Here is a 26001-nt window from a genome sequence, read left to right on the forward strand (position 1 = left end):
GGGAGGGGTAAAGCCATAAAAGGGCTTGAAAACATGGATGAGAATTTTAAAAACAAGGCATCGCTCGACCTGTTGCCAAAGTCAATGAGCACAGAAGAGATGGGTGACCAGGACTTGGCACAAGTAAGGAAACAGACAGCAGATTTTTGGATAACCTCAAGTTTTCAGAGGTGGAAACATGGGAGGCCACCCAGGGGTGCACTGGAATAGTCAAGTCTAGGAGTTAACAAAAGTATGGACGGCGGTTTCAGTAGCAGATGAACTGAGGCAGCAGCATAGTCAGATGATGTTACAGAAGTGGAAACAGTTGTCTTGGTAATGGCGTGGAGAATGCGGTCAGAAGTTCATCTCAGTGTCAAATATGACACCAAGATTTGGAGCACAGTCTGGTTCAGCTTCAGTTGCCAGGGAGTGATGCATGTGACAACTAGGGAACGGAGCTTGGAAAAGGAACCAAAGATAATGGCTTCAATTTTTTTCAATGTTTAATTAAAGGAAATAATTAAAGGTACTAGATTTTGGATTACCAATCCGATAATTTAGCAACAGTGGAGGAGTCAAGAGAGGTGGCAGTGAGGTAGAGCTGAGGATCATCAACCTACAAGTGAAAATTAATTTTCTGATGATGTCATCACTGGGAGGCAGCACGTGGAATGAGAAATAAGAGGCAGCCAAGGGTGGATCCTTGGGGGACACCAGAGGTATGGGAGAGGGAAGAGAAGCAATTATAGGTGATTCTCTAGCTACGATTAAATAGATAATAATGAAACCAGGTGAGTTTAGTCCTATCTGGCTGGATGATAGTGCAGAGATGTTGAAGGTTGGAGCTATCAACTATATCCAGATCGAGAAGGATGGGGAGGAATAGTTTGTCTTTGTCACAGTCACAAAGGAACCCAATTTGTGACTTTAAGAGTTGTTTCAATACTGCAGCAGGGACAGAAACCTGATTGGAGGCATTCAAACATGGAGTTTAGTGAAAGATGGGCATGAATTTGGGAGGTGACAACACATGCAAGCACTTTGCAGAAGAAAGGGAAGTTGGGGCTGTAGTTTGTAAGAACGGTGGTGTCAAAAGTTGTTTTTCTGTGGAGTGGGCTGATGACAGGAGATTAAAAGGCGAGAGCAACAGTAACTAAAGGAACAGAAATATTAACAATTTCAACTGGCATGGGGACCAGGTAGTAAAAGTTGAGTGGCCAGTTTTGTAAGAATAATATCGAGGGAGCAGGAGATGGGTCTCACAGACAGGTTGAGCTCAGAGGCAGCAAAAAGGGAGATGAGAGAAATTAAAGATTGACGTGGGTTCGGGCCTAGGGGGCAAGGAATATTGGAGGAAGTCTGACCTAGTGAAAGGAAGGGAAGCAGCAGAGGCAGCTGATCGGATAGTCTTGATCTCAGTGACAAAGAAGTTCATGAGCTCCTTGCACTTACTGTTGGAGATGAGGATGGAGGAGACAAGGGAAAAGGGTTTAAGAAGACGGTTTGCAGCAAAAGAAGCTGGGGGTTATCTTTGCATTCCAGGATGACCTTGGAATAGTGAGCAGATTTAGCAGACAAAAGGAAGACTCGATAGTGCTTTACATGTTCCACCCAGATCTGGTGGTAAATTGCCGCCACATCCGTTCACACTTGCACTCCAAATTCAAAATTTGGACATTGCATTTTGAGACTTTGAACAAACTAACGTAGAGAAGTCACACAGAAATAACAGGATTCATAATGTGATAGAGTTTCTAATGAGGGTAGAGTTTCCATTGTGCTTGTCACGTTTAAAAGGAGCGAAGAATTAGAACTTTAACTCAAATTTGATGTCTGATTATAGAAACACAGAATATCTGTGCACACTGGAGTTCCATGAATACCTGGTCTTGAAAGGGATCAAAGAGGAAGAGTGGAAATGCACATCTAGGGAAAAAACAAAATTCTTAAAACATTTACATTGGGATCTGGAAGACCAGTAAATCAGCAATTAACGTGTTCAAATTCTCAAATCTAATTTTGAATTACCTTTCCCTGCAAGTTATCGAGGCAATAGATTACCACCTACAATGCAAGAAAAGCAAACAGTCCCAAAAATATCAATACTTCCAAACAAAATAGTCATTTGCTGATTGAGGTAGCAAATTGCTTAAACCTATTTAACGTTGGCAAGCAAGAATTTGCACACTAACACTTCTCTCTTGATCACATCACAAAATGCATTTCCTTAGTTTAGTATTGATAATTGTGTACATATTAATGTGCATGTTTGCTTTTGATGATTGCTTGAAGAATTCCTCCTTGCTTAGCCTCAGTGAGCATATCATCTTTTAATCACTCTGCACAGTGTAGGACAGTTGTGTATATCATGAAGCTGCAAATAGGCGGTCCAGAAGTCTGCTGTATTCGGCTTTATAGATGTCACAATCAAGAATCCCCTGTGGGTTCAATATTTACTTGTAAAAGACTGTGACGAGAGCAGGGGGTGGGCTGGGTGATGTCCTGCTGAAATTAACAGAACATCTTAAATTTTCATTATCAGTTTTCCCACCTATACTCAGCCTTACCAAGAGTTGACTTTGAGATGTTTAAACTTTTTACTTCTTAACTGCCCGTCCTTAAGGGTTAAAGTTTCGCCCTCCATCTCCATTCAGGATCAGGCTCATCACTGGACCGGAAAGGAGAATATACTTTCTCCTTTAACTTTACATAGCAACATTTTAATTACAGCCTCACAACATAATTATGTCCGAATCTCTCCAATGTTTTCCTAGGACTTCAATATTCAATCTGTGTGCAAAATGATACTGGTGTCTTTTTCTGTTTGCATTTTCTGGGACAATGAAAATAGAGATTACATAGCCCATCAAAATTAGTTTATTGCACGGCTGGGACAGAGTATGGGGTTCTTTAATATAGGAACTAACCAGGTGACATTTGTCAAATTAAGCCGCAGGAGACGGAGAAATAATTTGTAAGACAACAGACGGAATCACACTGGTCCAGCTAACATTTGACTTTGAAGAACTCGTATGCTGTGGTGCAGTCAGTCAGCAAACTGTGAAATTCTTATTTTGGCAAAATTAAAATCTCCCTTGTACGCTATTACTAAGGGTGTGTCAATGATTGGATATGGATACAACATGATAAACTTCTGCAAATGCAGTTTGCCAGACAAGGGAATGTAACAAGATTGAGGCTGGCATGTTAAGAACAAAGATATGGGTACATTTACTCATGCCCCATTAGTTATTGCCAATAACTGGGGCATTGCCGTCCTTCAAAGCCAAATAACGGTTCAACAATGCATTTTAGTTTTCCTTGTATCTCTGGCTAATGCTGGGAATCTGAAATAAGAATTTGTTTGCGTAAACATTAATTTCAGGATTCCAGCTAGCTACAGCAAGAATAACAAGAGGACTGACCTACAGATCCACCTTGGCAGGGGGTCTTGAATACCAAGGAATATCAAGGAAAACTAAAATGCATTGTTGAATCGTTATTTGACTTTGAAGGACAGCAATGCCCCAGTTATTGACAATGCTATGCAGCTATTTTTGTAAAAGCCTATGTGGTCAAGGACGACTTTAGTGCCTAAATATTTAAATGCAAGGTACTTCTTTCTTTATATTTATTTTGTAATAAAAGGATCTTCTGATGGAATTCAAGTCAGGATGTTATGAAAATGAATTGAGGGCTTCAGTATTAGAGGACCGTGTTGTCTATACGTAATGGAATTGTAAGAACTGTGTTAATCACTCATTCATACTAGATTGATGCAGATAGCCATGTTAGGATTGGAGCAAAGAGAAGTGAACAGATGACAAGTCAAAATGTTGGAGAAATTAATCCTATTTGACACATCTGTAGTAAGGTTATACAAGTTTAACTTCTATGGTTAATTGATGAATATATCCTCAAATCCAATGCCAGACAGAAAGCCCATCAATTCTGTTGAATTTGAGGGAACTAGAGCTGGTTCAGCCATTAAATTATATGAAACAAGGACAGTGGGCATCATCTGCTTCTATTGATAAAGCATTTATAATTCTTCTGTACCACTTTAGGGATGAGATAGTTGAGGGAGATCAACAATTTTATATGGATTCTTAGCTACATTTTAATGAGAAGTTTGATCCAAGGCTGAGTTTGATCCAAGGCCGAGTTTGGTGACACCGCAATTGCAGAGGGCTCACTCCCCACACATGTAGTTGCAGTGCCAGTGTCGCCACTGCCAGCGACATCCCAGGCAGCTGCCTGCGGAAAAAATGGCAGATAAAAACTCAGCCAGAAAAAAATTACACCTTGAATTTGAAACTGCAAAAAAATGCTATAGCCTCTTCTTAAAAAAAAACATTTGCCATTTTTAATAAAAATGTACAATGTGCTGCTTTACCCTCCAATCCCTGGGAGTTTGTGACAATGTACTTTGACTGTTGCAAGTAGGGGCAGCAAGGGCTTGAGAAAAGGACAGGGAGTGAGAGGCAGTGAAGGCTCAGGCCAGCGGAGCAATGGTGGTGCAGGCGCAAACCAGTACTGGCACCAGCTGACAAGCACATGCTAATGACTTCAGTGGTGGCAGAAAAGATGCATGCACAGGATGTAATGCAGGCTGAGTGCGCATACGCAACTGTTCCTAGTGCCTGGGCAACTGACATTAGGGGTTACAGTGTTCATCTGAATGCTGAAACAACAACTTTCATTTACATAGTGCCTTTATCACAGTGTCCTGCACAGACAAGAAATGGGTGGTGAACAGAAATGGAATTACGCAGATAACTGAAAACAGTTGAAAAGACTTGGATGTTTTGATGATGGGAGGAAAGCAAAACGACTTGTCAGGTCTAGTGTGGAGCTGAAGTGGCTAAAGTCTCTGGTGAAGGAGGGGTACAGGGCAAAGTAAGGGCGAAGAGACATATTGGGAAATTGATGCACAATATGGTAGGACTGAGCAGCCAATTGTCAAACTTATTGTGGAGGGTCAGCTGAATTTGCAGTTCAATAGAGCTCTTGATTTGGAGGCCATCTTTGAACTTCCATCTTGCATAATTGGGACTTCTCTCAAAAGTAACCTCAGCATTCACATCTAGTCATTTGAAGAGAAGGGTCCCTTTCTGCATTAATCAACCATGGTTTCCTAGATAGACAAGGGGTATAAATGATAGATCCTGCTAATTGGTGATTTTTTTCTTTTATATCTATTATAATGACTTATAAAGCAACCATGCAAATTACCTGCTAGCAGCTGTTGACGAGTCTTTAACTTTCTTGCCTTCTAATGAAGCCAGATGCTGTTCTAATGCATCAAGAAGGCTACTTGGTGCCTATGATATCAAAGCAAATGTCAGCTACAAGATTAAGCAGACAGTTAACTATTTTTTTAAATAGATGCGGCTGATCTTCAATTCCTCGATTATGAATTTACTTGCTGATATCTCTAGATTAAGAAAAACTGTATCTAAAAGAAATGCTACTTTAAATGATTACATTTTGAAGTTCTGTGAAATTAAAATATACCAAGACTATGCGAAAACCAATTTTTTTTAATTCATTCACAGGATGCAGGTGCACTGGCTGAGCCAGCATTTATTGCCTATCCCCCTAGTTGCCCTTGAGAAGGTGGTGGTGAGCTACCTTCTTGAACTGCTGCAGTCCATGTGGTGTAGGTACACCCACAGTGCTGTTAGGAAGGGAGTTCCAGGATTTTGACCCAGCAGCAGTGAAGGAACAGTGATATATTTCCAAGTCAGAATGGTGAATGACTTCCAGGTGGTGGTGTTCCCATCTATCTGCTGCCCTTGTCCTGCTAGATGGTAGTGGTCGTGGGTTTGCAAAGTGCTGTCTAAGGAGCCTTGGTGAATTCCTGCAGTGCATCTTGTAGATAGCACACACTGCTGCTACTTTGTGCCGGTGGTGGAGGGAGTGAATGTTTGTGGATGTGGTGCCAATCAAGCGGGCTGCTTTGTCCTAGATGGTGTCAAGTTTCTTGAATGTTGTAGGAGCTGCACTCATCCAGGCAAATGGGGAGTATTCCAACACACTCCTGACTTGTGCCTTGTAGATGGTGGACAGGCTTTGGGGAGTCAAGAGGTGAGTTACGCGTCACAGGATTCCCAGCCTCTGACCTGCTCTTGTCGCCACAGTATTTATATGGATAGTCCAGTTCAGTTTCTGGTCAATGGTAACCCCCAGGATGTTGATAGTGGGAGATTCAATGATGGTCATGCCATTGAATGTTAAGGGGCGATGGTTATATTCTCTCTTGCTGGAGATGGTCATTGCCTAGTACTTGTGTGGCACGAATGTTACTTGCCACTTGTCAGTCCAAGCCTGGATATTGTCCAGGTTTTGCTGCATTTGGACATGGGCTGCTTCAGTATCTGAGGAGTCACGAATGGTGCTGAACGCCGTGCAATGATCAACAAACATCCCCACTTCTGACCTTATGATGGAAGGAAGACCATTGATGAAGCAGCTGAAGGTGGTTGGGCCGAGGGCACTACCCTGAGGAACTCCTGCGGTGATGTCTTGGAGCTGAGATGACTGACCTCCAACAACCACAACCATCTTCCTTTGTGCTGGGTATGACTCCAACCAGCAAAGCGTTTTCCCTCTGATTCCTATTGACTTCAGTTTTGCTAGGGCTCCTTGATGCCACACTCTGTCAAATGCTGCCTTGATGTCAAGGGCAGTTACTCTCACCTCACCTCGGGAGTTCAGCTCTTTTGTAAGGTGTAACAGTTACATTGTTATTATCAGCCCACTCCCAATTTATTCAGCTGGGAATATTTTCCCAAGATTTTAATCATACTGATAGTTCTGTCAGGCTGGGATTTTATCAGATTGGGGTGTTTGAACTGATCAGAACTAAAGTTCTGCTGTTGACTGTACCGACTATTTTTAATTAATGAAAATAAACAGTATCGCACCTAATTGTCTTTTACCATAAAAAGGAGGGAATTTTTCGTTCATTAGTAAATTTCGAGATTATAAAAACAAACGTAACACTTTAAACTAATCTTCTTTACTCTATAGAAACCCACTCAGCTTCATTGCAAATTAGAGGTTTCAAACATAACTGACACAAGCAGTTTCAAAATTAAATATTTTAAAATCCAGATCTGGCTTTTCCGCTGTCTACTCACCTGTCTGAAATTTTACGGTGGGGGTGGCAGAACGGAGGTCCATAGGCCTATTGAAACCCGGAGGCCATTAGGTGGCCAATAATTAAAGGTATAATCCTGACCCCACCGTATTTTACCCGTGTTGGCTGGGTTCCCCCAACTCTTTAGCCAGGGGCGAGGGTGGACTGGCAGGGACCACAGTGCCCCATTAAATCCAGCTTGCTACTTTTCAGGGATCACAGGGGCCAGACAGGCCCCTACATGCATGCTGTTCTTCAGTAATATCATTGAAGAATGCTAAATGAGCAGCACGCAGTGCTGCCTGACCCCTGAGAATTGTCAGAGCCTGCATGATGCATTCGCACAAATTTTTTTCCCTTTTAGGTTTTCTATACGCCGCTACAGAAAATGGCTCATTTCACCCTCTATAAGTGACAAATGCAAGCAAAAATAAAGATAAAAGAAAAGGCAAGGAAAGGATTGTCGTCGTGCAGAAACGTATTCAGCTTAAAAGGGGAGGGGGAAAAAATTGAGATTTTTTCCAATGTCAGCTTTAATAGATTACATTTTGAGAAATGAATTCACATATGAAAATTAGTTTTCATAATCTCAGTTACAGTCATTTCAGAATGAACAGAAAATAACTATTACACAATAATTACTATTATGCAATAGAATTTAAAAAATCAAATTTATATGTCTGAAATCTCATTTATCTTTTCAGGATTCATTGTTATCTCACTGTTCGTTCATGTCAGGAAAAGCTTGCTTCACTATTTGCCAGGACTGAAGTGGAGGGCAATAATCTATTTGGAATCATGTACCCACTGGGTAACCTGAAGATATATTTGTGGAGTTTCTGTTCCCTTCATTGAATTATCGTGCATGTGGTTTTCAATGCTTTGCAAATGCAGTGCATTTCAGTGCAAAAATAAATGTGCACATTGCCGTGGTGATGAGTGCTAGGCCAGGTGATTAGGAAAATTCTAGAAACCAGCAAAGGATGACTAAAAACATAAAGAGGGGGAAATTAAAATATGAGAGTAAACTAAGAAATATAAAAGCAGACAAGAGCTTCTACAAGTATACAAAAGGGAAGAGAATAGCTAAACATTGATGAGACTGAGGATTTGATGACACTGGGGATTTAAATATGGGAACCAAGGAAATGACAGACACTTTGAACAAATATTTTGTATCTGTCTTCACAGTAGAAGAAACAAAAGAAACCCAAGATTAGTAGAAAATCAAGGGTCAAAAAACAGTTTAAAAAAAAGTCACAATCACTAGAGAAAAAGTACTAGGAATACCAATGGTACTAAAAGCTGACAAGTCCCCAGGACCTGATAGCCTATGTCCTCGGGTCTTAAAGGAAGTGGCTGCAGAAATCGTTGATGCATTGGTAACAATCTTCCAAATTCCCTCAATTCTGGAAAGGTACCAGTGGATAGGGAAACCGCAGAAACTGTACCGCTATCAAGATAGAGGGAGAGGGGGGGGGGCAGAAAGCTATAGGCCAGTTAGCCAGATATTTGTCATTGGGAAAATGCTGGAATCCATTATTAAGAATTATAGAATGGTTACAGCACAGAACAAGGCCATTCAGCCCATCATGTCCATGCTGGGTCTCTGCAAGAGCAACTCACCTAGTGCCACTGCCTTTTCCCTGTAGATTTGCATTTCTTTTCTTTTCAGATAATTATCCAATCCCTTTTGACAGCCATGATTAAATATGCCTCCACCACACACTCAGGCAGTGCATTCCAGGTTCTAACCACTCGCTGTGTAAAAATATTTTTCCTTATGTCGCCTTTGGCTCTTTTGCCATTCACCTTAAATCAGTGTCCTCTGGTTCCACATCCTTCCATTGGGAACAGTTTCTCCTTATCTATTCTGTCCTGACACTTCGTAATTTTTTTAATTCACTCATGAGATGTGAGAGGTCGCTGGCTAGGCCAGCATTTATTGCCCATCCCTAATGGCCCTCGTACCACTGTAGTTCATATTCCTTATAGACTTCATACAACTGAGTGGCTTGCAGGCAGAGGGTATTTAAGAGTCAACCACATTGCTGTGGGTCTGGAGTCACAGGTAGGCCAAAATAGGCAAGGGCGGCAGATTTCCTTACCTAAAGGGCATTAGTGAACAAGATGGGTTTCTACGACAATCGACAATGGTTTCATGGTCATCACTAGACTTTTAATTCCCGATTATTTTATTCAATTCAAGTTCCACCATCTGCTGTGCTAGAATTCAAACCCAGGTCCCTAGAGCATTACCCTAGGTCTCTGGATTACTAGTCCGGTGACAATACCACTATGCCACTGCCTGCCTTAATGATTTTGAAAACCTCTATCAAATTTCCTCTTGGCCTTCTCTAAGGAGAACTGCCCCAGCTTCTCTAATCTGTCCTCATTAAGGAAATAGTATCAAAATACTATCATGCAGGGTCAAAATCGCTTTGTGAAAGGGAAATCATGTTTGACAAATTTATTAGAGTTCTTGGGGGATGTAATAAGCAAGGTAGATAAAAGGTGTACCAGTAGATGTGGTGTATTTGGATTTCCAAAACACATTCAATGAGGTGCCACATAATAGGTTACTGCACAAGATAAGAGTTCAAGGTGTTGGGGGTGACAAATTAGTATGAATAAAGGACTGGCTAACAGGAAACAATCGGGATAAATGGGACATTTCAAGATGGCAAACTGTAACCAATGGGGTGCCACAGAGATCAGTGCTGGTACCTCAACTATTTACAATCTATAATAATGACTTATATTAAGGGACAGAATATATTGTAAGTAAGCTTATTTATGATACAAAAATAGGCAAGAAAGCAAGTTGCAAGGAGGACAGAGAGTCTGCAAAGATATAGAGAGTTAACGTTTCGAGTCCAATATGACTCTTCTTCGGAACGGAAGAGGAGTCACATTGGACTTGAAACGTTAACTCTGTTTCTCCCTCCAAATACTGCCAGACCTGCTAGGTTTTTACAGCACTTAGTTTTTATTTCAGATTTCCAGCATACGCAGCATTTTGCTTTCATTTAATGCAAAGATATACAGATAAATTTAATGTGGGAAAATATGAGGCTGTCCACTTGGTGCAAAGAATAGAAAACCAGAATATTATTTACATGGAGAGAGAGTCCAGGATTCTGCAGTACTAAGGGATCTGGATGTCTTCACACATGAATCACAAAAAGTTAGCATGCAGGCACAGCAAGTAATTAGGATTGCAAATTGAATGTTAGTCTTTATTGCAAGGGCGAATGGAAGAGTGGAGCATAAAGTAGGGAAGTCTTACTGCAACCATTCAGGACATTGATGAGGCCGCACCTAGATTACTGTGTACAGTTTTGGTCTCCATACTTGAGGGATATACTTGCATTGGAAGCAGTTCAGAGAAGGTCCGCTAGATTGATTCCTGGGATGAAGGGGTTTTTTTTTGAGGAAAGGTTAGGCAAGTTGGGCCTATACTCATTGGAGTTCAGAAAAATGAAAGGAGGCTTTACAGGATAGATACTGAGAGGATATTTCCCCTCTTGGGGATCTAGGACTAAGGGGCACATTTTCAGAATAAGGGTCTCTCATTCAAGACAAATATGAGGAGTTCCTTCTCTGAGGATTGTTAATATTTGGAATTCACTTCCAGAGAGAGCAATGAAAGCTGGGTCATTGAATACATTGAAGGTTGAGTTAGACAGATTTTCAGTCTACAAGGGAGTCAACGGTTGTGAGGGGCTAGCAGGAAAGCAGAGTTGAAGTTACAATCAAATCAGCCATGATTTGACTATATGGCAGAACAGGCTTAAGGGGTTGAATGGCCCACTTCTGCTCCTATTTCTTATGTTCTTCTTCCAAGGATTTGGACATAGAGCTAGAGAGAGTGGTGTCCAAATTTTCAAGCAATACTAAAGTAGGAGGCATAGCAAAACATTTTATGAGGAACAAAAGACTGTAGGAAATATGGATAAAATGATGGAATCAACAAAAAGTGGAAGATGAAATATATCCATCAAATTGAAAAAAAATTAGTACACATCTCAGCCAAAATTTTGGGAGGATTGTAAAAAGCCTTTAACATCACAAACAGAATATATTCCATCTCAAAAGTTTAAAGGGGCCCAAATCATCAGGGTCTGAAGAGATCCTCCAGAATAATGGGCAGATGACCAAAATGGTCACATCCTCTAAGCATAAGTGTGAGAAATGCAGCTCTCTAACCACTCATTTTAAACTTATGAGGGCTGACTGCGAGTGTAATCTTTTGCTACATTTCTGTGGCTAGACATAAAAGCATTCATCTTCATCAAACCTCAGCATTCCCACACCTCACTGCTATATATTCAATTTTTAAAACCGGAGTTCAGCTGTTGGTTTCTCTGTTTCACTCCTCATTAGGCATGATTTTTCAGATGGCAGTGTTTTCCAAACAATTCGAAGAGTTGGCAGAGAATGCATCCCTGTCAATCTTGATAACCCTGCAGGAGCGTTAATTGGCTGGGGGCAACTGACTTCTGTCCTGTACTCAGTGGAGGACCCCTTTTAGAGCACTGCTGGCCAATCTGATTGGCTGGAAGCTCTGTAGTTCCAATAGTGGCCAGGACTGGGACTACAAGTAGGCCCCAGATTCCAATTCCTCGAGTCCAGGACCAGGTTAGAGAAGGGGGTCTCACAGTAGGGAAAGAACATGATAACAGGGAAGCGAGTTTGGGGTTTTTTTTTTAATGACAATGGGGGGGTGGGGGGGGAGAAAATCAGTGCAGAAAAGGGGCTCTCTGAGGGACGTGTCCTCCCACCCAAACCAGCCCCCCAACCTTCACACCCAAGGCCCAAGCAGGGTGACTTGCCAGGCTTCCCTCCCACCCCTGAAGCTCCTCCTCAAAATTGAGGCCAGGTTGGAGGCCCTTAAGTGGCCAGTAATTGGCCACTAAAGCACCTTAATTGGGGTGGGGACAAGCAGGCCACCCTAGGCTTTGCCCATCCCCTGTAAAATTGCAGACAGGTCAGGGTTGGGCAAGAGGGTGGCAGAAGGGCCACCTGGGAAATTTTACGGGTCCCTCCGCCTGCAAACCCATCACGAGGAAATCATAAAATTCTGTTCAATGTTTCAATCTATAAAATTCTTGAGCATTCTTTTAAAGACTAGGATCAACAAATAGCCAACCTGGGCATCAATACTATGTGCTTAAGTATTGCTGCAAAAAGAGACATGCTGTCAAAGTGCAGTATAAGTTGTTGTTCCCTTTGAGATTTATACAAATCTGCCCTGATAAGTGCAAGGCAAAAAGCCTGTAGCAGCATGTCTATTTTTTCAACAATTCTCAAGTTCTGTACTATCAAGAGAGTATGTGCTTAACAAATTCACAAAAGGATAGAGTTCCTGCTTTGGGCGTGACTGGCAATTCCGGTGCAAAAAACAAATAGCTCCTCCACCCGCACCCCACCCCCCCACACACACACACACACACACAAAAAGTGCATGCTAAAACTTTTTTGCATATTGTATGCAAAATCTGCTATAAATCTGTACAATGAAAATCATTTTTTGAAAAAAACTTGCTTTAAGTATTCTATTATGTATTCAAAAGTGTTAATTTAGCAAAGTTTGATTCGTACAGCTGAAAATGAGTTTATAACAAAAAAAATAAGCATTCCAAAAATCACAAGGTCAATCCACCACCCTCTGTGCATTCTGTTTTTAAGTGACTGAAAGTGACATTTAAAAACATACAAACCTATTTTCTAGTTACATTAGGGGTTAATTCCTTGGAAAAGTAAACAAAATTATTCAATATGTACCAATTAGTGTCCTTGCATTCAAAATATCCAGCTTAATTTTGGGAGTCTCAACAAAGGTCTGCAAATGAGTGCAATTAGCAGCAACTCCTAATGGTGATTAATTCAGTCTGGGGCCATGGCAGATTTGTTGGGGGGGTGGGGGGTGCTGTTTTTAGCATAAGGTTTTTAAAACCAGTGCAAAAGATCACAGAAACTGCAGTTGCACTGAACACAATTTGCACTTAAAATTGTGCAATCTTTCGCGCTGGTTATGCTAATTTCAGAGGAATTATCCTGGAAAAACAGCATATTGAAGTGAAAACTCCAGGCCAAGTGTTTACTTCCAGAATCTGAGAAGCAGGAAGAATTGTGTACACTACGTGGTCAGCTCAACATTTATGTGTCACAACTCGAATAACCTGCCCAAATTAACCAAATAGCTAAAAAAAAAATAAAGCACTGATAAAAGAGGTGCCTACCTGAGAAAGGTCTGGTATATCTCCCCTGTCAATTCCAACTTGCTGCGTTCAACAAAGAATACCATAGTTATAACAAATAATTTGCATATTTAACAAATCTGAAATTTATTTTTAAAAGTTTGCAGTTCAAAAAAGCTTACTTCTGCAACTTTAAGGAATTCTGAGATTCTTGTCATTCTAGTAAGGAACTTCTTGTATATATCAAGAGCCTCCTTGCACTGGTTTTTCTTCATATCAAAGTATTTCTCTAGCAAGCAAAGATTAAATATATGAACAAATTAACTGCACATTGAGCACAAAGTGGATCTTCTTATGGCAGCTGCTTGTGTATGTATACAGCTGCCTACCAGTCACACTTCCACCAAACCTTTGAAAACAATATCACTTACATTTTTTTTGGACGTGGAACTATATATGCAAAACAGTGTGATGCAATCATGACTATATCGGCATGTTGTTTAAGGCTCCAAATACTATAGAAACAAAATTCTTAAATACCTTTTGTCTCTGAACGTCTAAAAGTACCCTTAAAGATAATTTGGCGTAAAATTCAGTTTTGGGAGGGAATTAGACCCAGTTTCTACCAACATAAGCAAAACACTGGAAATTCAGGACATGAAACTCAGCGCTGATGCAGTCTTTTAGAGGAAAAGAATGTGCTGAATACGAGAAATGCACAGCTACAAAGTGCTTTCAAAAAGCAAACACAAATGCTGTGGACATTATTTAACAAAGCCAACAGAATTGCTGCCTGTTTCATTTTCTTGCCAAGTGCTTTCCATTCTTCGCCTGAAGGCACTATGTTTAGCTGGGAAACAATTTCTCAGGCAGAGCAGCCCCAATATCTCATCTGAAATACCAGTATATACGTGCAAAGTGGGACCATGATTGCCAGATGGCTAATTAACCTTGGAGGGTAGTGATTAATTCAGTGTGGTTCAAACTTGTCCATCTCTGGTAAGGTGACTGGGCGGTACTTATGAAGGTGACGGGAGTCTCGTCCAGAGCCCCATGTTGCCTCTTTTTGGGAAGGCCCACCGTATTAAGTGCCAATTGGGCATTTAACTGGAAAGCGGCAGTCCTTCCCCAGGATAAAAGAACCCCAGCGTGGGGTCACACCGGCTGAGAGCTGCCAGCCAGAGGCCAAGAACTTTATTTTGAACAGCAGCGCCACAAGAGTGGCGGTAGCTGCTGCCGGTATGACATCCACCCAAGGTCACATATTGTCACTGAGACCCCAGGACACAGGTGAGTGATGGGGGGAAGTGGGTCCCAGGGGCGTGGGGAGGGGGTTTCGGCAGCAAGACTTTGGGGGAGGGGGGGACTCTCAGCAGGGTCCCGCCCTCTTTTCAACAGTAGGTCCCTCAATCAGACACTCAGTGCCTTTGAACAAGAGACACACCCATCTCCACACCCTGGGAAGTCCACAAGCAACACCGCATAGGATTTGCTGGCTGTGCTCCCTGCAGGGCGAGCCCTCTACCTGCTGCTGGGTTAATGGCTCAGGAGGCGGGATGAGGGCCTTAAGCGGGTATTGACTGACCACTAAGGGCCTCAGCTGGCAGGACAGGCCCAAGGTGACCAACCCTGAGGAAATAAAATGACAAACACTCCGACTGAGGTGTGGGGGGTCGGGGGGCGGGGGGTTGATTGATAGTCATCAACTCAATAAATACAAACCCACCTTGAGGTGTCAGCTGTGGCTCAGTTCATAGCACCCTCGCCTTTGAGTCAGAAGGTTGTGGGTTCATGTCCCACTCCCGGAAACCAAGAACTGTGAATGTACTCGAAAGAGTTACAATCTGTGACTGTTGATAACTCGAAAGAGTTACAAACCCACCTTGATGTGTCAGCTGTGGCTCAGTTCATAGCACCCTCGCCTTTGAGTCAGAAGGTTGTGGGTTCATGTCCCACTCCCGGAAATCAAGAACTGTGAATGTACTCGAAAGAGTTACAAACCCACCTTATAACATCCCACATAAAATATCTGACTTACAGAATGCTTCCTTGACCCCAACAATGCTCCACAGTGCTCCCCAACATACAAACGCCTCTTCCAACCTCCTTTCCCCCCCAATCACTCAGCATTCCTTCCCCACCCCACCCCCCCCGCCCGCAGTCCTTCTGGGTCCATCCCCTCAACCCTGCCAGACTCCTCACCGCCACCCCACCCCCAGAGACTCTAGCTTTACCACTTTTCACTGCTGCTCATCGAACCCTGTGGCTTTGCCAACAACCAACTTCATTTTTTTTAAATAAAAGACAGTGCTGGCCAGCCAGCCCTCCTGCAGAACTCCATGTGGCTGAGTGGGCTGTGCACGCACAACCACCAGAGATGCTTGGACAGCAGCAAGAAGAGACTCTCAGAAATCTCCCACTCGCTGTCTAGAGAAACACAGGATATATGATGCCCCAGGAAGCCAACGTACGGGACAAATTGGAAAATTACAAACAATCCCATAAAATACAGGAAGCTGGTCACCCTAGGAAGGCCATCCACAAGCTGAGCCATCACAGACTTTAATCGGGGTGGAGGCGGGAAAGCACCACCATAGTGTTTGGAAAGGTGTAGGAATCTAACTTCAAGCACATCAGATAAAGGGACGACAATGAGAAACGGACGGGAAATACAGGACTGAAGGTGTTGTATCTGAATGCACGCAGTATACGAAATAAGGTAAATGAGCTTGTGGCGCAGATTGAAATTGGCAGGGATGCTGTGGTGGGCATCACGGAGACATAGCTGCAAAGGGATCAGGACTGGGACCTAAATATACAAGGATATACATCCTATCGAAAAGATAGGCAGGTTGGCAGAGGGGGTGGGGTTGCTTTGTTAGTAAGAAATGAAATTAAATCGATAGCAAGAAATGATGTAGGGTCAGATGATGTAGAACCTGTGTGGGTAGAGTTGAGGAACCGCAAAGGTAAAAATGCCATAATGGGAGTTATGTACAGGCCTCTGAACAGTAGTCAGGATGTGGGGCACAAGATACATCAGAAGGTAGAAAAGGCATGTAAGAAAGGCAAGGTTACAGTGATCATGGGGGATTTCAATATACAGGTAGACTGGGAAAATCAGGTTGCTAGTGGAGCCCAAGAAAAGGAATTTGTGGAATGTCTACGAGATGGCTTTTTGGAGCAGCTTGTGGTGGAGCCCACTAGGGAACAGGCAATTCTAGATTTGGTGATGCGTAATGAGGCAGATTTGATAAGGGAGCTTAAGGTGAAGGAACCCTTAGGAGGAAGTGACCATAATATGATAGAATTTACCCTGCAATTTGAGAGGAAAAAGCTGGAATCAGATGTAACGGTATAACAGTTGAATAAAGGCAACTACAGAGGCATGAGGGAGGAGCTGGCCAGAACTGACTGGGAGATGAGCCTAGCAGGAAAGACAGTGGAACAGCAATGGCAGGAGTTTCTGGGAGTAATTTGGGAGACACAGCAAAAATTCATCCCTAGGAAGAAGAAGCATACCAAAGGGAGAATGAGGCAACCATGGCTGACAAGGGAAGTCAGGGACATCATAAAAGCTAAAGAGAAAGCATACTATGTAGCGAAGAGCAGTGGGAAACCAGGGGATTGGGAAGCCTACAAAGACCAACAGAGGACAACTAAAAAAGAAATAAGGAGGGAGAAGATTAAATATGAGGGTAAACTAGCCAGTAATATAAAAGAAGATTGCAAGAGTTTTTTTAGACATATAAAGGGTAAGAGAGAGACAAAAGTGGACATTGGGCCACTGGAAAATGACGCTGGAGAAGTAGTAGTGGGGAACAAAGAAATGGCGGAGGAACGGAATAGGTACTTTGCGTCAGTCTTCACGGTGGAAGGCACGAGTAACATCCCCAAAGTTCAAGAGAGTCAGGGGGCAGAGGTGAGTATTGTGGCCATTACCAAGGAGAAGGTGCTAGGAAAACTGAAAGGTCTGAAGGTGGATAAATCACCTGGACCAGATGGATTACACCCCAGAGTTCTGAAGGAGATAGCTGAAGAGATAGTGGAGGCGTTAATGGTGATGTTTCAGGAATCACTCGAGTCAGGGAGGGTCCCAGAGGACTGGAAAATCGCTAATGTAACCCCCCTGTTTAAGAAGGGAGTGAGGCAAAAGACGGGAAATTACAGGCCGATTAGCCTGGCCTCAGTCGTTGGTAAGATTTTAGAGTCCATTATTAAGGATGAGATTTGAGAATACTTGGAAGTGCATGATCAAATAGAGCAAAGTCAGGATGGTTTCATCAAGGGGAGGTCATACCTGACAAATCTGTTAGAATTCTTTGAGGTGGTAACGAGTAGGTTAGACAAAGGAGAGCCAATGGATGTTATCTACTTGGACTTCCAGAAGGCCTTTGACAAGGAGGCTGCTCAGTAAGATAAGAGCCCATGGTGTTAGAGGCAAGGTACTAGCATGGATAGAAGATTGGCTGTCTGGCAGAAGGCAGAGAGTGGGGATAAGGGGGTCCTTCTCAGGATGGATGGCGGCCGGTGACTAGTGGAGTTCCACAGGGGTCAGTGTTGGGACCACAACTTTTCACTTTATACATTAATGATCGAGATGAAGGAACTGAGGGCATCCTGGCAAAGTTTGCAGGTGACACAAAGATAGGTGGAGGGACAGGTAGTGTTGAGGAGGCAGGGAGGCTGCAGAAGGATTTGGACAAAGAAGTGGCAGATGGAATAACGTGGGGAAGTGTGAGGTCATGCACTTTGGTAGGAAGAATAGAGGCATAGGCTATTTTCTAAATGGGGAGAGAATTCAGAAATCTGGAGTGCAAAGGGACTTGGGAGTCCTAGTCCAGGATTCTCTTAAGGTTAACTTGCAGGTTGAGTCGGTAGTTAGGAAGGCAAATGCAATGTTGGCATTTATTTCGAGAGGACTAGAATATAAAAGCAGAGATGTGTTGCTGAGGCTTTATAAGGCTCTGGTCAGACCACATTTAGAATATTGTGAGCAATTTTGGGCCCCGTATCTCAGGAAGGGTGTGCTGGCCCTGAAGAGGGTCCAGAGGAGGTTCACGAGAACGATCCCAGGAATGAAAGGCTTAACATATGAGGAACGTTTGAGGACTCTGGGTCTATACTCGATGGAGTTTAGAAGGATGAGGGGGGGATCTGATTGGATAGAGTGGACGTGGGGAAGATGTTTCCATTAGGAGGAGAGACTAGGACCCGAGGGCACAGCCTCAGAGTAAAGGGAAGACCTTTTAGAACAGAGATGAGGAGAAACTTCTTTAGCCAGAGTGTGGTGAATCTATGGAATTCATTGCCACAGAAGGCTGTGGAGGCCAGGTCATTGAGTGTATTTAAGACCGAGATAGATAGGTTCTTGATTGGTAAGGGGATCAAAGGTTACGGGGAGAAGGCGGGAGAATGGGGTTGAGAAACTTATCAGCCATGATTGAATGGCGGAGCAGACTCGATGGGCCAAATGGCCTAATTTCTGCTCCTGTCACATGGTCCCCAGCCACTACACACCCACTCCTGATTAAATGTTCCCCCACCACCAAACTCACCACAGGAAAGGGCATTAAATTCTGCCCACTGACCTGAAGTGGTTATTGGACATGATCAGGAGTGGAAACCTAGGTTGATTTGTATACAGAGAGGGGGGGAGCAGTTACCCAACTGCATAGCACAAGTTATTTTATGAGAACAGGGAACTTAGATGATAGATAGCAATATCCCATTGAGATTATATGAGGATCTCATTAGCATATCAGGGCTAAAAGATTAATAATTCATCTTTTCCATCTTCATTGACATGACGTACTAAGAGAATGCGAAGCGATTTATACCAATATAATAGTAGCTAAGATTCAATAAGAGGTTAAGTATTGTGTAATAGCTTCATAAGACATGGGTCTTTTGTCTTACTGTACATGAGCAGCTCCTATTCTCTACTTTAACTTGCAGGGCTGATACTGAGTGGAGCAAACCTTATTATTCCTTGTTTAGAATTCATTTTGTATGAAATGTATTACAATTCCTGTGTCTGTTACAGAGTAATAAGCTTTTAATATTGCTGTGCATTGATTAACATAGCTCAGATCTCAACAGTGCCACATGCTGAGGGTAGGGTAGCCATTAGCCGTTTCTGAGGGCATGTGGGTTGCCTTCTCTTTCAAATGAATTTTCTCCTGCAGGGCCAGGTCCCAATTTTCATTGTGTCTCAGTTCTTTCTTGCAATCACTGTCCCAGTGCCCACAGCCTCTAATTTTAACACCCAATCGGTCCACACTCTGACCTCTTCTTTGGACTACCAACGCTCCAACACGAGAGTAATTGCTTATTCTAAATAATTATATAAATTTCACTCATTAATTGGGGATCAGCTTTGCGATTTCACTTTTATTAAAAAGGCAATGCTCAAACAAACAATCAAGTGTCACAATGCAGATGGTTTGCTTTGTATTAACTGTGGGACCACCATTGAAATATTTAAATATGCAACGTAGAAGTTAATGTTTCTTTTATATACATGCATAAACAATTCGATTTATTTTTATTTATATAAAAAGTTATTTCCATCCATCATCAGCAGGACTTGCATGCCTTCAGCTGTTGTGAGACCCACATTTTGAAGTCAAACACTGATGTAATGCATTTTTAGACTTTTGTCAATAGTGTTTGAGCAGGTTACACAATGGATTTCTGCCAGGACTAATGACAATAAACTACAACCAAATATTCAGAGGTGAAGAACTGTCTATTTTTTTCAACAATGATGGGTGTTTTTGAGTTATTACTTTTTCTGAAATGTCAGTGGTAGTTCAGTGGAAGGGAATCAGTACAAACTCAACACGAAATGTGAAGAATAACATCTACTCAGATGACACCATTCCTTTTCTAATTCTGGTAACTTCATATTCCCTCAGTTTTTCTGAATTGACAGCATACAGTATTAAAAATAAAGCAGCAACCAAAGAAACAGATCACTTACATCACAGAACTCTTCCTAGACAGAAATTTTAAACTAATATAACAAAAATCAATCCTTCAGTGAAACAATGCCAATCTGATGGTCCTCTCCAGGGTGGTCCCAGTTTCAATCATCGTCTATTCTGTCTTGCCCTGCCCAGTTTATTTTTAACTATTTCATCTTGGGAAGTGAACGTCACTGGCAAGGTAAGTACTGATAGCCCATCCTTAATTGCCCTAGAGAGGGTGCTGCTGTGCCACCTTCTTGAACCATTGCAGCCCACATGATATAAGGTACACTCTCAGTGCTGTTAGAAAAGGAGTTCCAGGGTTTTGATCCAGCAGCAGTGAAAGGATGTCAATAAAGTTCCAAGTCAGGATACTGTATGATAGAAGGGGACTTGCAGGTAGTGGTGTTCCGACACATCTGCTGCCCTTGTAAATCTAGGTGGCAGAAGTCAAGGATTTGGAAAGTGCTGTCGAAGGAACATTGGTGTGTTGGTCCAATGCATCTTGCCGATACTACGCACTACAATTATGCACTGGTGGTGGAGGGAATAAGTGTTCAAAGTGGTAGATGAGGTGCCAATGAAGTAGACTGCTTTGTCTTGTATGGCACTGAACTTCTTCAATGTTGTTCTTGTTAGAATTGTGAGGTTTAAAAGATTGTTAGAATTGATCATTAAGGAGGTTCTAGCTGGACACTTAGAAAAACTCAAGGTAACCGGGAAGAGTCAGCATAGTTTTGTGAACAGGAAATCGTGTTTAACCAATTTCACAGAATCACAGAAGCGACCCTTTGGCCCATCGAATCTGTACCAATACGTGAGAAACACCTGGCCAACCTACCAAATCCCATTTACCAGCACTTGGCCCATAGCCTTGAATGTTATGATGTGCCAAGTGCTCATCCAGGTACTTTTTAAAGGATGTGAGGCAACCCGCCTCCACCACTCTCTCAGGCAGTGCATTCCAGACTGTCACCACCCTCTGGGTAAAAAAGTTTTTCCTCACATCCCTCCTAAACCTCCTGCCCTCACCTTGAACTTATGTCCTCTCATGACTGACCCTTCAACTAAGGGGAACAGCTGCTCCCTATCCACCCTGTCCATGCCCCTCATAATCTTGTACACCTCGATCAGGTCGCCCCTCAGTCTTCTCTGCTCCAACGAAAACAACCCAAGTCTATCCAACCTCTCTTCATAACTTAAATGTTTCATCCCAGGCAACATCCTGGTGAATCTCCTCTGCACCCACTCCAGTGCAATCACATCCTCCCTATAATGTGGCAACCAGAGCTGCACACAGTACTCCAGCTGTGGCCTCACCAAGGTTCTAAACAACTCCAACATGATCTCCCTACTTTTGTAATCCATGTCTCGACTGATAAAGGCAAGTGTCCCAAATGCCTTTTTCACCACCCCACTAACATGCCCCTCTGCCTTCAGGGATCTAGGGGGACACACGCCAAGGTCCCTTTGTTCATCAGAACTTCCTAGTGCCATGCCATTCATTGAATACTTCCTTGTCAAATTACTCCTTCCAGAGTGTATCACCTCACACTTTTCAGGGTTAAATTCCATCTGCCACTTATCTGCCCATTTGACCATCCCATCTATATCTTCTTGTAGCCCAAGGCACTCAACCTCACTGTTAACCAGCCGGCAATCTTTGTGTCATCCGCAAACTTACTAATCCTACCCCCCACATAGTCATCTATGTCGTTTATATAAATGACAAATAATAGGGGACCCAGCACAGATCCTTGTGGTACGCCATTGGACACTGGCTTCCAGTCACTAAAGCAGCCTTCTGTCATCACCCTATGTCTCCTACAACTAAGCCAATTTTGAATCCACCATATCAAATTACCCTGTATCCCATGTGCATTTGCCTTCTTTCTAAGTCTCCCATGTGGGACCTTGTCAAAAGATTTGCTGAAATCCATATAAATTACATCAACTGCACTACCCTCATCTACATACCTGGTCACCTCCTCAAAAAATTCAATCAAATCTGTTAGGCATGACCTCCCTCTAACAAAGCCATGCTGACTATCCCTGATCAAACCTTGCCTCTCCAAGTGGAGAAAATTCTGAAGGAGAGAATCTTTCTCCAATAGTTTCACTACCACTGACATGAGACTCACTGGCCTGTAGTTCTCTGGCTTATCTCCACAACCCTTCTTAAATAGCGGAATCATGTTAGCTGTTCTCCAGTCCTTTGGCACCTCCCCTGTGGCCAGAGAGGAATTAAAAATTTGGGTCAGAGCCCCTGCGATCTCCTCCCTTGCCTCCCTCAGCAGTCTGGGACACAAATCATCCGGACCTGGAGATTTGTCCACTTTTAAGCCTGCCAACACCTCCGATACCTTGTCACTCCCTATATCAATTTGCTCAAGAACCTCACAGTCTCTCCCCCGGAGTTCTTTGAAGGAGTAACATGCACTGTGGATAAAGGGGAGCCTGAAGACATGCTGGACTTGGATTTCCAGAAGGCATTTGATAAGGTACCATTATCAAAGGTTATTGCAGAAAATAAAAACTCATGGTGTAGAGGGTTACCTATGAGCATGGATAGAAGATTGGCTAGCTGGCAGAAAACAGAGAATATACATAAATGGGTCTTTTTTTTGCATGGCAGGATGTGATGAGTGGAGTCCTACAGGGGTCTGTGCTGGGGCCTCAGCTTTTTACAATTTATAGCAATGACTTAGAGGGGAGTGAAAGCATGGTAGCTAAGTTTGCAGATGACACAAAGATAGGTAGGAAAGTATGTTGAGAGGAGGACATAAGGAGGTTGCAGACAGATATAGATAGACTGAGAGTGGGGGATAAAATCTGGCAGATGGAGTATACTGTAGGAAAATGTGAAGTGTTTCACTTTGGCAGGAAGAATAATAAAAAAAAGTATTATTAAATGGAGAATAGCTGCAGAATTCCAAGGTGCATAGGGATCTCAGCGGTCTAGTGCATACGTCACAAAAAGTTAGTATGCAGGTACAACAACTAATTAAGGCAGCTAATGGAATGCTATCCTTTATTACAAAAGGAATTGAGCATAAAAATTATGCTTCAATTATACAGAGCATTGGTGAGACCACATCTTGAATAGTGTGCGCAGTTTTGGTCTCCTTGTTAAAGGAAGGATGTAAATGCATTGGAGGTGGCTCAGACGAGGTTTAATAGATACCTGAAATGAACGGTCTGTCTTATGAGGAAAGGTAAGACAGACTGGACTTGTTTCCACTGGATTTTAGAAGAGTTAGGGGTAACTTGATTGAGTATACAAGATTCTGAACAGTATTGACAAACTGGACATGGAAAGGATGTTTCCTCTTGTGGGCGAGTCCAGAACTAAGGGGCACTGTTTTAAAATTAGGGGCTGCCCTTTTAGGACAGAGATGAGGAGAATTTTTTTTCTCTCAGAGGGTTGTGCAACTTTGAATTCTCTGCCTCCTAAGGCGGTGGCGGCGGGGTCATTGAATATTTTTAAGGCAGAGGTAGATAGATTGTCGTGAGGCAAGGGAATCAAAGGTTATCTGGGGTAGATGGGAATGTGGAATTCAAAACACAAACTGATCGGCCATGATCTTATTGAATGGCGGAGCAGACTTGAGGGACCGAATGGCCTACTTCCGCTCCTATTTTGCATATTCTTTTTATTCGGTTTTAGAACTCTGATTATTATTTAATTACTCACCATCACAGCACTCCCTTGAATAGCAATGTGGGTGTATCTGAACCAGATGGGCTGCAGCAGTTCAAGTGGCTCACCACAACCGTCTCAAGGACAATTAGGGATGGACAACAAATGTTGGTATTGCCAGCGACACCCTGATCCCATGAAAGAACAAAAAGCCCATTCCTGACTGGATCCAACAGGACTGCAGATCTTTGATCTGATCCGTTGTTATGGGATTGCTTAGCTCTGTCTATGGCAAGTATCCTACTTCCACTGTTTAGCATACATACAGTCCTTGTTGTTGCTTCGCCAAGTTGTTGCCTCATTTTTAGGTATGCCTGGTGCTGCTCCTGGCTTGCGCTTCTATACGCCACATTGAACTCGGGCTGACCCCTTGCTTGATGCTAATGATAGAGTGAGGAATATGTCAGGCCATGAGGTTACAGGTTCTGTTTGAACATAATTCTGCTTTGATGGCACACAGTGCCTCATGGATATCTAATTTTGAGCTGACAAACCTGCTCGGAGTCTAATCCATTTAGCATGGTGGTAGTGCAATGCATTAAAGACTGGCTTAACCAGAACTCCAATAATGGAAGTCATCCAAAGTACTGGGCTGTTGGGAGTATAATCCAGCCGTCCGTTCTGACAAAACTCTTATTTGGATGCATCTGTCATCCTGTTGGGCTTGCTTGATCTCTCTTCAGTGGCTGGTAAAATGTTTAGTAATGAGCAAAGTATGTTTCCACTTCCTCAATAAAAAACTTAATTCTTCCAGTTTGACACCTTCCACTAGTACTCTTGATAATGCATCTGTCATCTAGTACTTCCATGAACATACTCAGTAACTGAATCATATCTCAATGGGTCTCAGTCTAAGACGCTGAATTCTCGGTGGCATTTTTACAATTTCCTTTCGGTTAATTAGAGTAACCAAAGGTTTGTGGTCAGTTTCAATTTTAAACCCTATTCCCATGACATAATCAGAGAACTTCCCACGGGCCCATCTGGGCTGCACACCTCTCAATGGTTGCATAAATCTTCTCCGCATCAGAGAAAGATCTTGAAGCGTATTAAACTGATATTCTTTGTCCATCTTTTTGAACTTGAAACAACACAGTGCCCAAGCCTGTAGATGATGTATCCGCTGCTACAATTATTGGCAATTCTGGATCATAGTAGGCTAGAATTTCTAGTGAAATTAGGAGGTTTTTGATCTTGCCAAAAAGTATTTTGCTGGTCCACGTTCCAACACCACTGTTGACCTCATCTCAACAGCTGTCGTAATGACGCATTGATTTCCATCAAGGTAATAGGAACTTGCCTACTTGGTTGACCATCCTAAGTAATCTTAGTAATTCCGTGATGGTTCTAGACTGTGGGAACTCTCTAATCACCTTGGTTTTCTGTAGGTCAGCAGTAATTCCTGAAGCTTGCACAATGTGCCCTCAGAATTATATCATAGGCTTTGCAAATTCACATTTGTCATTCAATGTCAAACTTGCTTCCCCTAGAACCTTGAGGACTGCTCTCAATTGATGGTCATGTTCTCCCCTCGATGAACCGTGTACAAGAATGTCATCCATGTGGCATATTGCTCCTTCTATGCCTTCCAGGGCCTGAGACATCGCTCTTTGGAATATCTCAGGTACAGAAGTAATTCCAAGTGGTAGCCTGTTAAAACAATAACAATCAAACGGGGTGATAAAAGCCATCAAACAATCTGGTTTCTTTGTCCAGAGGCAACTGCCACAAGCCACTATTTGCATTCAATTTTGTGAAGAGGGTACCTTTTGCTAATGTGGCAAGACACACCCACTAATGCCATTGGGTGGATCTCATGCTCTACTGACTTGTTTAATTGAGTCAAGTCCATGCAGATTCTTATTGAGCCATTAGAGTTTGGTGCTGTGACCATTCCAGAAACCACTTTGTTGGTATGGTTACTGGAGAGAGGACCCCTTGTTGCAACGTGTGGTTTCAATTTCATTCTTGACTTTGTCCAAGAGTGGGGTGAGAGAGACT

The 26001-nt window shown here is 42.7% G+C and overlaps 1 protein-coding gene across 14 annotated transcripts in view; it reads right to left on the reverse strand.

The window, feature by feature from the left end:
• Positions 1-26001, reverse strand: part of picalma (phosphatidylinositol binding clathrin assembly protein a) — a 142019-nt gene that overhangs the window by 61831 nt on the left and 54187 nt on the right. For all 14 annotated transcript variants that reach the window (XM_078545732.1, XM_078545731.1, XM_078545730.1 and 11 more), the window contains exons 7-9: positions 13512-13618; positions 13372-13413; positions 5218-5306 (exon numbers count right to left, since the gene is read on the reverse strand). In XM_078545732.1, coding sequence (XP_078401858.1) covers positions 5218-5306; positions 13372-13413; positions 13512-13618 — 238 coding nt within the window. The remainder of the gene's footprint in view (positions 1-5217; positions 5307-13371; positions 13414-13511; positions 13619-26001) is intronic.

This window comes from Cetorhinus maximus, chromosome 7, assembly GCF_964194155.1.
Source record: "Cetorhinus maximus chromosome 7, sCetMax3.hap1.1, whole genome shotgun sequence".
NCBI classification, from domain to species: domain Eukaryota; kingdom Metazoa; phylum Chordata; class Chondrichthyes; order Lamniformes; family Cetorhinidae; genus Cetorhinus; species Cetorhinus maximus.